We start from the raw sequence: 11,613 nt of genomic DNA, 5'->3' as shown, positions 1-11,613 counted from the left end.
GGCCAGCTAGGAATATATATATAGAGAGGTTGAATTAATCATTAAGAAAATATCCATAGAAATGATGTGTCCATATGACTTTGTATATAACTCATCCATCACCATAGAAATGATGTGTCCATATAACTTTGAATATAACTCATCCATCACCACATGCCAGTTGGATTTTAATTGGACCATATTAAATTCAAACACAATTATCAAACATTCACATACACTACACTAGGCCCTTTATCGCCATCCACACTACCCGCTTTAAAGTTTGTTACTTTTGACACAAAATAAAATTCAATTCAATAGTATAAGATTAATTGATCAATTCCTCGAATCCAACACAATACTCTAAAGTTAGAGGTGGTTAGCTTGACATGAGCCGATCGAAAAGCAAAAAGTAATTGATTGATAGGTGGATGACAATGATATGATGATCTTGTTATAGATCACACATAAATATAATTGGAATAAGACATAGAGATGTAGAGTGCCATGTATCCACACTAATTAATAATAATATTGTTGTTGATCAATGGGAATAGAAGTAGTGTTAGGCAGTCGTCTTCCTCGGATGAAGGAACTGAAGAGATGCAAAGCTCTTCCAGGCTGTGCATATGGCACCATGTGAGCTGCCCCTCTCACTGTTGCAAATGTCAACAACTTTCCATACTCTGTCTGCCACCCTCCCACCTGCACCCATCCAAAGCATTCCATGATATGATTAATCTTTTAACAGTGTCCCGTTTCAACTAAAAATTTTGTCCAGATCGAATTATTACTTGGCCCTTGTGAAACCATGCACTGTAGGGCACTGTGATGCTCATTTTCATGTCCGCGGCTAACTCACGTACTATCGTTCTTGACCCCACTAGCGGTACCACTGAATCTTGATCTCCACTGTTACATTTCAACATGAAAAGTAAAAAAGATTTTTACTTTTTTAAGTAACAGAAAAACTCAAAGCCACTATTCTTCCTAAGGTACACTACTGGAAATCAGCGTTTTTCTGACCTTGGTGGCTATCAAGCAAAAAATTGGTCTTTTTCATTTTTTCGACCGAAGGTTACAATGGTTGGAAAGTGGTCGAAAAGTTGGTCGGAACAGTGATTTCCAACCGAATTTTGGCGATTTCACTTTTCAGTGGTCGAAAAAACACTAATTTTCAGAAGTGGTCAAACATGTTTTGTGATCTTAATCAACAAAAGATCACAAGACTAGCTTTGTTTGTCTGTAGTTGGTTGGCTCAAGTTATAACTCCTTATAGTTATCACCGAATAAATTGGTTTGGGATGCTCTTAAAAACAAAATTTTACTTGGCCCGACAAGTTAGGGGTAAAAAGGATTAATAAAAAATGAAATACAATAAACCTGTATATCCAGAGAGGAATTTTGTGTTGCAGTAATTTCTTAAGCAGGGGGACAACATTGGCGTCGCCATCTGTCTGGTTGTACTTCAACAAAGAACTACGACAATACGAGAATTGCAGATCAGAGAGGGCGACATGTTCATTCAGTAGCACGGCAATGTTCACTATAACAAAGAGTAATGTACTTACTAGTCAGCACATGTCTTCCAATCATAAGGTAAATTCGTTCGATTTGCATGGAGAGCCTTCTGAACTTCTGGAAGGTTGAAATAGAAGGTCCTCTCTGACCCCATGCACACGTCAATTCCCATGCTCATCTTCGTAACCTACGACCAATAATCCGACAACAACATAAACATCCGAAAGTACTATGATTCTAGCCAGAAACCTAGTACCCCACGAAACCTAAGTACTAGTAATATGATTACTATGTCTATATGAACAGCTCAATTAGTTCCTGAATGATAAGTTGTAAGTAAATTAATGACACAAGATCCTTGCTAGTGGTTCATTGTGGGCATCAATACTCATCTTGTAGCCACAAGAGTTATATCCAATATAGTGGACTATTTATAAGCACCAGACACTGATCCTCTCACCTAATAGGCAGTTGAATCACTTTGACTTACCTTTTACTATTTTATTAGACCCGTGTGCAGGTCTGGGATCAGGGAATTTTGACTTTTATGGGCAAGTATTATGATTACAGTTAAAAATGGGATTTATATATAAAAAAATTTTAAAAACAAAAAAAAAAACAAAAACATACCACTTTGTGTAATCTGAGCTCTTGCTCAACAATGGAGGGATAGCAGACGTCAACAATGACATCATAAACGTTGATGTAGTCGGTAACGGCGCGATTCTCTTCGTTAATAGCGGCGTTACATGAATCGGATTCATTGTGCGGATAGATGAAGCTGTAATCGTCGAAGTCGCATTCATTCCTAATGGCGTTATAGTTCTCGTCGGAAATCATTCCGTGAGACCACATGAATTCCGTCACCGCCGGCACATCTCTGTCAAGCTTCAGTAACGGATTCCCTAGCTGCAGTTATTTAGGGTATGAAACAAAAAGATTATTGTACATGATAAGATAGTATATATTAAACATAATAAATATGTCATCTAACCATCAACGCTCTTAAATCGTTATTTGAGACAAAAATATTTTCAATTTGATATCACATTATTAAAAAAAAATGTATTGGAACCAGGTTAGGATTACAATGCAAATTACACATAGCTAGAGCACACATTACATATTTATGTGTATCGACAATATATTTTTTTGTGAATTAAAAAATAAATAAATGTATGTAATTAAATATCAATTGCTTACCGCTACGCCCTTAATGTTGAATTGATGCCCTTTGGAGTGTTTGTTGTGGTCTATCATAAGACTTGCTAGCTGTGGAATGTAATGTCCTAAAAGACAAACAAAGATTGCATTATTTAAGGTTTTATGTAATTGTATTTTAATTAGAATATTCAGAATTTTTACTTCCCCTACCTGCATAGCTTTCACCGGTGAGAAACAAAGGTCTGTCCAGAAATTCTTGGAATTTTTCATACCATTTTTTCATGAATATAAGCATATCCTCCGCTGCAAAATAACAAGGAACAAAAAATTACCATGAAAATAACCATATCCTAACTGGCAAAAACATTGCCCCACAGTCATAATTGCCATAAAAATTTTCTACCATCGTGACTTCTTTTTTATTTTTTAACTTTTAGTTTTTCTGACCATGGGTAGTTGAAAATTAGGAGACCTGACACGCGTTTGACAATCCCTATTAGTAGTCAGTGTTATTGACCATGCTGGCTAGAAAATTTGTATGTATTAGAAGACTTAGGAGACTTGACGTTTGACAATCTTTGTTGATCACCATCTACAAATTATCATCAAAACATTTTCCGAATTCTCAAAGTAATCAAAAAGTTAGTCAAAAAAGTCACTTCCAACAACAAATTTTAAATTTCCAACCATTTTTCACTAATTGAAAATCCCAAAAAAAAATTTCATAATAAAGAGATAGAAATACTAATTAATTACCAGTGCTGATATCCCCACAAGTGTAATCACTACTTGTGTTCGAGTATGACCATCCTACTCCGGCGGGAGACTCAACAAACAGAAGGTTCGATGCTATACATAAATAAATAAAATAAATAAATAAATAAAATGTTAGTTATAAAACGGCATAAAATAGAGAATCAAATCTGACCTAATTATATAATAAAAATACTTTAATTTAATTAATATAATAAATACTTTAATTTAATTTAATGAAAAGAAAAAGGATTAACCTTTGTTCCACGATTTGGAATTTTTTATAAGACCACGGCCGTCGCCGGACGGAAAAAAGGGGCCCAACTCTGTAAAGGCACCACCGCCGATCGAGGAGCATCCGGGACCTGACCATTATTATATGCAAAATGTACTTTTCATGCATGTTTTAATTTTCACTTTTGACTTTTGAGAATAAATATAAAATACTAAATATATGTATATATTAATGAAAAATTTTAAGGTTTCGGCATTGGTAGTTTTTATACTTAGAATAACTTTAAAATGAATGCTTTTTTTTAAAAAAAAAAAATTGTATGGTAATATAGGATAACTCGGTACAAACTCAAAAAATTTCAAACCTTTTTAGCATGTACATTATTTTTTTTTTCAAATTTAATATGCATAAGTAAAAATTAAGCTCATTATTTTTGGATAACACTTGAGTGAAACCGTCTCACATGTCTCAATCTATGATACGGGTTGAATCTTTAATTAATGGGTCTAACTTTTGTTTAATGGATCAGATCTTTCACTCCATTAATGAAAAATTCAACTCATCTCAAAGATTGAAACCCGTGAGGCGATCTCTGGGTGAGAAGCCAGGGAGGCCTATCGTATATATACCTATCCCCTAAATTTTGGTCCTCATTCCAATAATATAATGGCAATGGAATTCCAATTGGGGAGTCAGGTGAAATTTTCATATTTATTTTTAGGTTTAAATGTTATGGGTAGTATGAAGACATCTTTAGCGTCAATTTTTTAAACAGTCAAAATAATCGATGTTAAATATTGTCAAATGGTCAAATATGAATATTTAGGAACACCGATCTACTCACTTTAAATTGATCAAAATTGAGAATAAATAGTAAATTTTTATTTTTATTTAAAAAAAAAAAAAAAAAACCAGATTCACCTCAATCCATCCACTATAATAATCCCAAATAAAAAACCAAGACAACGAACAACAAGCTTGATGACGAAATCAAACATGCATGGGGGCAATTTTTATGTATGCCGTCTTGGAATTTAATGCTTTTCAAAGTCAAATATGTGTAAATTAAATAAATTTTGATTAAAAAATGTGTAAATAAATTTGAATATTTTGACCGCCGAAAACAAAAAAGACAAACAATATTACTATATTAGGTCAGACGAGGTAACGTTAAAAATAAATGTATACTTCATCTTTTTAGTTTATAGATACAACCCACAACCATGTTATATATTAATATTAATAATTCATTAAATTATGTTTTGAATGATCTAATTCAACAACCAACCAATCTATATATATTATATAAATATACCTATCTATATATATGTTTTTCTAATTATCATTTCAATTGTTTATAATATTTCTTCTAACTTTTGTGAAGAATTGGATCGAAAACTTTTGGTACACAACACATATTCGAGCTAATTACCTAGTTTATGTTGTGTATAACTTTAATATAGAAATATTAGGTCTAATAAATGTTGATTTTTGTGACGGGGTTTAATAACAAGAACTCGTGTCACCTAGACACGCGGTACTAACTCTATTGCATCGTAATATCTGTTCATAAATACTTTCTAAACCTATTGAAGCACAAATAGTCAAACTTTCTAAACCTATTGAAGCACAAACCCTCATATAAGAGAGTCAGTACATATGCTTGGCTCTTTCATTCCTCTTTAATCAAGGAAGAATACAAAATACCCCTTTTATCTATAAATAGTGACATTTTAAATATTCTAGACAAATCAACCTAGAATAGTGAAACTCTATCAAAATACCCGTTCATTCCACATTTATAATATTTTTCTGGCCTTTATGCTTAATCTTTTAACCTTAAATACTCCGGGTCCAGAATGGCATCATTATATCTTCCAAATTTAAAAAGAAAAGTTCAAAAAAAATTGACACAAAAAGAATGATTAACGTGAATCAAAAAGATTACAAAAGCAAATCAGATCACATATCTTTATATAAATTAAAAAATGCCTAATCAAAGTTTACTTTAAATATAAAATTGTAATTAAGTAAATTAACAATGTAACGTATATTGATTTAATATACTTTTCCTAACTTTCCATTTGGTATAAAATATTTACTGAGACCCAAATTAAATTTTAAAAAAAAATTGGAAAATAAATCAAAGTAAATCAAATAAAATATCACCAACCTCCATTTAGCCAAAGAGTTAACGGAAGCCTATGAACATCTTTCTCAGCTTCAACGAAGTAGTAAAACAAACTCCTCCCGGCCTTCTCGTCGACGTCCACGTAGCCGGAGAATTGCCGGAAAGATACTTCCGGCTGTCCGGGCAGTCCCGTCACTAAATCTTCTTCCGGGTAGCCATAAACTCCGGCGCCGAACAACAAAGACAGACAACATACGAAACATATGACACGACAACCCATAATTAGTCTTACGTTGTTGAACACCAGCCCGCCGCCGCAGTCAAGAAAAATTACAAAAATTTATGAAACAATGGAAGCTTAAATAGCCCTCTCTCTCTCTCTCGATCTCTTTCTCTCTCTATTTATAGATATAAACCATGCATGCAAGGAAAAAAAATATTTTTTCTTTATTTGCCAGTTTTAACTGAAGCTCGAGTTCGAAAGAAATTAAAAGTAGGAAAAATGTGAAGTAAAATATTTTTTTCCTTTTTTGCCAGATTTAACTGAAACTCGAGTTCGGAAAGAATTAAAAGTAGGAAAAGTGTGAAGTGGGGAGACGAAGAAAAGGGGTTTTTAATTTTTTGTGTGAAATTTGTTGCGTAGCTTTGGTACTGGCACGTGAATTTGGGGCCGTTTCTTTTTGCTTTCGTAACTTATTTAAATTCAATTATACCATTTATTTCAAGTATTTAAAACTAAATTAAATATATTCCTTTTTCAAATTCCAGTATAAATGCATCTTTTTTGGGTATAAAAATATAATAATTTTCCATACTTTACGATAGTTGAATAATTTAATTATTGTGAGGAAGTTAATTTGTTAAAATTTTGCAATATTCTTTGTAGAGTTAATTCCATTTTTGTTTCTAGATTTATAGGTGACTGTCCACTTTTAGTCATTTTTATCAAAATATCCCCTTTTGGTCCTAGTATTATTGTGGCATGACCATTTTTGGTCCTCCATCAACGAAATCATTGAAATGCCGTTAAATACAAGGACATTTCGATCTTTTTAATACAAAGTACGTTGACTCGTTATATTTTTTATGTTTATCTTTTTGAAAAAATTCATAATTGAAGATCAAAATGTCTTTGTATTTAACGATATTTAAGCTATTTTATTGATAGAGAACCAAAAATGGTCATGTCACAAAAATACTAGGACCAAAAGAGGATATTTTGAAAAAAAAAAAGACTAAAAATGGAATACCACCTATAAATCTAGGACAAAAAATGGAATTAACTCATTCTTTTTACCACTTTCAATAATATATATATACGGAGGGGCTGCCGCTATTTATTTACTTACCAAAGTTACTATTTTGAATAGTATTTGGGTGCGGGTTTCGAATGAGGTCAGATTGATATGTTGCACTAGACTTATTTTATAAGATGTGAATATTAGTGCAATATGAAAAAAATAAATTAGTTCTTAATTATGTTCTAATAGCTTATGACTTAGTTCTTGAATTATTCACGTAAATCATCTTATTTGCATAACTTATTGGTCTGATTAGTTATTTTTCAAAACGCTAGTTAAGGTTACTTTTTTGTATAGCATATTGCATTTAACATTTAAAATTAAAAATTACCCCTAAATCTTTTCTTCCTCTGACAGACCAACCCGACCCTCTGATCTGCTCGCAAAATTTTACAGCAAATTAAAGAAATTGAGAAAACAACAAGATTTAAGTCTTCATCCTCACTACCATCTCTAATATATGACATCCTCACACTATCATGACTAAAATTTAGAGAAAGAACTACTAACATATAGTTATTGGTGTTGTCCAGTTTCAAAGTTCCCAGCCAAGAGACCATTGACCCCATCGATGTTGCCATTGTTGTTGATTTTGCTAAAAATCGCGCTACGCCAATAGGCCATCGATTTTGCCAAAAATCGTGTTACGGCGATGATGATACACTTGGTTTCCAAAGTCCGTCGTGTTTTTGTTGTGTTGGTGTTGATTTTCACCGTTGTCGTTGTTGGTGTTGATTTTCATTGTTCACCTATTACGACGCTAGGCTTTTGAAAAGAATAGAATAATGAATCGGGTTGATTTGGTTTACTTTAATTAGATTTTGATTTGTGCATATTTTTATAATTGCAATTTGAACCTAAACTCATTTTAATAATAATAATAATAATAATAATAATAATTACTTCGTTACCCTTGGTATTACTGAAATTTGAAAATTTCTATTACATTAAACATATTCTATCTGACCGTGCATGAAACGTGCCACCATGGTAACAATTAAATGATTGTTCACCTGTTACGATGCTAGGCTTTTGAAAAGAATAGAATAATGAATTGGGGTTGATTTGGTTTACTTTAATTAGGTTTTGATTTGTGATCAGTAGCTACATATTTTTATAATTGCAATTTGAATCTAAACTCATTTTAATAATAATAATAATAATAATAATAATAATAATAATAATAAATTACTTCGTTACCCTTGGTATTACTGAAATTTGAAAATTTCTATTACATTAAACATATTCTATCCGACCGTGCATGACACGTGCCACCATGGTAACAATTAAATGATGAAAAGTGACTAAATAATAAATAATTTAAGGATTCCTCAACTATTAGAGCATCTCGAATTGTGATTTTTTTTTCTCAAATTTTTCAGAACATACATGTACAAAAGAAAGGAAGGAGAGAGTATAGAAAAAAGAAAGGAAATTAATTTTTCCCCTTTTACTTAACATACATTCTAAATTAATTTCATTTACTCTACTCGATTGCTCCTCTGCCTCGCCACTACTTAGTCCGTCACCGCTTGGTTAAATGCAAGAATATTGATAAATGGAATCAATTTCTGATCATATACTTAAAGCGCGCACAGGACGCACGCACAGTGCACACAGAACACACGCACCATGGAATTTATTGTATTAAGATTATAACTATTTTTTTTTTTTTTACATTATGAACTAAAAGAAAGTAGACCACAAAATATGAACGAGTCTTACCAGAATTGAAACACATTTGTGTCCTACATACACAATCAGATTAATCTGGATGGCAGCATCCTTAGGAATTGGAATCTGAATTTGGGCATCCATGAAGTAAAATGAGTATAGTAAGAAAAAGCAAACAAATCAACACAACTATAGAAAGGGACAGATTCATAATGACCATATATTATGGCCATCTAGCTATGTAGAAAAGCATTTGGAGTGAGAAAAGTCCATCCATGATCATGTAGATATGAAAGTCACTTGGATGCATGTCATATTAAGCATCCTATATTTTATTAGCACATACACACAATTCACAGTTGCCAAACTAACATAAAGTAGTAGGGTCTAGAACTTATACACTATTGACACATTTCGACTACACATTTTCAACCAGAAGACAAATGAGACCCTCGGAGTTAGGGTTGAATCTTTTTCGAAAACACATAGAAAAAGATAAAGGGCATGCATGCATAAAACCAAGATACAATAATCATCACATCTCCATTCCACTAGAGCCCATGAGTTTGGTGAGCCCAAAGGTGATAGCCATGGCCATCCACCCTCCAATAACCACCCTCACACAAGACTTCAACTTTGGAGTCTTCCCCAAAACCGCACCCACCCCTCCAAACACCAAAAGCGCTAAGCTCACCGCAGAAGCCACCACCGCAACTCTCACCTTGTGGTCCGCTATGAAGGCGGCAGCAAGCAACGGCACAACCGCACCTAAAGCAAATGCTAGGGCGGACGCCATGGCCGCCTGCAATGGATTGGGCAGTCTCTCTTTCTCGTCGTCGTTCCCTCCTCTCTTCATTTGGGATAGTTGTATGTCTCGTTGAGAGTAGACGGAGACAAACTCCCCTATCGCCATGCTGCAAGAGCCTGCAAACAGAGCCGATTTTTAAATTTTTGTGGTCCCCTTTATAAATAAATGAGATCCTACCAAAAGTATAAGCACAATCTTTAAAATCATTAGTAAAATATATAATTTTTATTTCTAAGTTATCTCCCCAATTCAAGGCTTGAGACATAATCTGTGCAGTCAGAAAACATAATAGTTTTGCCAGGCTCAATTAATTGATTAGGAGATCGAGATAAGTGATTTGAGATAAATAGTGTTTTAAAGATTAATTGTAGCTTATTTTTTAATTTCTTAAGTAGCTAAGTTAAAAATATTTATTGAACCCTCTAAAAATTCGGACATGCCTGCAAACAGGCCTGCAAATCCGGTGAGGATCATGGCGGTGGCTTCTTTTTTGACGGCTCCGACGCCCATCATTAGCGACGCCGTGGAAACCAGCCCGTCGTTGGCTCCCAGCACGGCGGCCCTCAGCCACTGTGCCCTCTGGGAGTAGTCAAATGACTCCTCTTCTGGGATTTGGGTTTCAATGGCACCCATGAAGAATGAAGGTGTAGTTCTTGAAAGAAAGAAGGATTGTTTGTTGTTTGTTGATGATATTCTCTGAATGGAGGCTAAGATATTTATAGAGAATAGGATCATGGGTTCTTGATTTTTTTATTACACAGTCTTTGTTAATGCATCATAATATACTTTGGTTAGGCAAACACCACTCATGAAAATATATTTAGTTTCTCCGTACTGTACAAGATCTTTAATTCAATTTGGGTCAGTCTTAATTTAATCAAATTCTTGCGTTTCAATCTGGAAACAAGTTGTTTCAGTTGATTTCATGAACATATATGCCAGTTAGAAAGAGAAGAATCTGGCTTATAATGAAGAGTTCTGCTGACCAGGCCAAATGATGATCACTCAACTTCAAAGAACTTTTAACCTGCAGCATCTTTGAAGGGAAATTGAGTGTGTAAAGGCGGACTTAGTCAAGTTGGTTAGTTGGCTTGTTAATTTTAAAGTTATAAGTTCAAATCCTAATGAGAGTCATGAATCTCGTGATGGATGCCTCCGAGTGGGATACATACATAGCCAGAGCATGCCCAGGCACTCGGGACTTGCAGTCTATCTAAGAGACGGGTGGGATCCTAGACCTGGGCGCATATACAAGCATAGGTGGCTTTTAGTCATTTCGGTTGAAGTACCAGGTATAGACTAGGTGCCAAGTAGTCCAGGAAGTCAGGCTCAAACTTAATCGCCCACCCTTCTGCAGGCGGTCGGGGCCGGTGAGGCCGACTTGGTATCGAGCCCAGAGATGGTAAAAGGAGATGTCCCGGAGATTTCCTCCGAATATTGAGCGAGATTTCCCTTTTCATTGTTAGGAAAGAAATTTGATAGCTTAGAAAACTTTCTTAAGATCAAATTTGTTAACTCTTTCCTTTCATTTCTCAAAGTATGTAGACTTTGTATAAATACCCCCGGCCCATGTTGGAGGGGACTAGCTCTTGATTATCTTGCAATAATACTGTCACTTTGTAATCTTAATTTCTTTCTTCCCATAATCTCTTTTACACTTAGCTTGTTTGACGGTTGTGTTGGCCTGTCGTTTGGCTAATCCGTGGCCTTAAAACCAACAAGCCGCTTATTGACTTTCTTGGTTTGAGTCGGTTAGCTATGGGAAATTTAGGTTAGTTTATCTCCTTGTAGTCCTTTACATGCTAGAATTACAAAACGAGACTAATGCACACCCTCAAATAGTGTGCATTCCCCTTGTCATAAAAAAAAAATAGAATGTTTAAATTATGATTCAATTTCAAGAATCCTCAATAGGCCATCTGGTACATTCATGGCACTCGGCAAAAAGAATCACACTCCAATCTCGGCCTCTCCTCCGTAGTGAGAGAGGTAAATCGCAGAATGTGGCTCAATGATCTGTCATAATCGTCATATAGTCAGGAAACTT

General features: G+C 34.2%; 2 protein-coding genes across 2 annotated transcripts; both read right to left on the bottom strand.

Moving 5' to 3' along the window:
• Positions 1-431: 431 nt before the first annotated feature.
• Positions 432-6,063, bottom strand: LOC116033410 (serine carboxypeptidase-like 42). The gene is made up of 10 exons (XM_031276153.1): positions 5,826-6,063; positions 3,675-3,782; positions 3,421-3,513; positions 2,875-2,967; positions 2,704-2,789; positions 2,131-2,409; positions 1,551-1,687; positions 1,363-1,458; positions 774-891; positions 432-684 (listed from the first exon to the last, which is right to left on the bottom strand). The coding sequence occupies exons 1-10, from the start codon at positions 6,061-6,063 to the stop codon at positions 502-504; spliced, it is 1,431 nt and encodes a 476-aa protein (XP_031132013.1). The 3' UTR covers positions 432-501.
• A 2,979-nt stretch (positions 6,064-9,042) lies between these two features.
• LOC116032957 (vacuolar iron transporter homolog 4-like) lies at positions 9,043-10,235 on the bottom strand. The gene is made up of 2 exons (XM_031275706.1): positions 10,007-10,235; positions 9,043-9,682 (listed from the first exon to the last, which is right to left on the bottom strand). The coding sequence occupies exons 1-2, from the start codon at positions 10,197-10,199 to the stop codon at positions 9,294-9,296; spliced, it is 582 nt and encodes a 193-aa protein (XP_031131566.1). The 5' UTR covers positions 10,200-10,235; the 3' UTR covers positions 9,043-9,293.
• Between the last annotated feature and the right edge of the window lie 1,378 nt (positions 10,236-11,613).

The sequence above is a fragment of the Ipomoea triloba genome, chromosome 10 (assembly GCF_003576645.1).
Source record: "Ipomoea triloba cultivar NCNSP0323 chromosome 10, ASM357664v1".
Lineage (NCBI taxonomy): Eukaryota > Viridiplantae > Streptophyta > Magnoliopsida > Solanales > Convolvulaceae > Ipomoea > Ipomoea triloba.
This window is presented reverse-complemented; position numbering and strand designations above follow the sequence as displayed.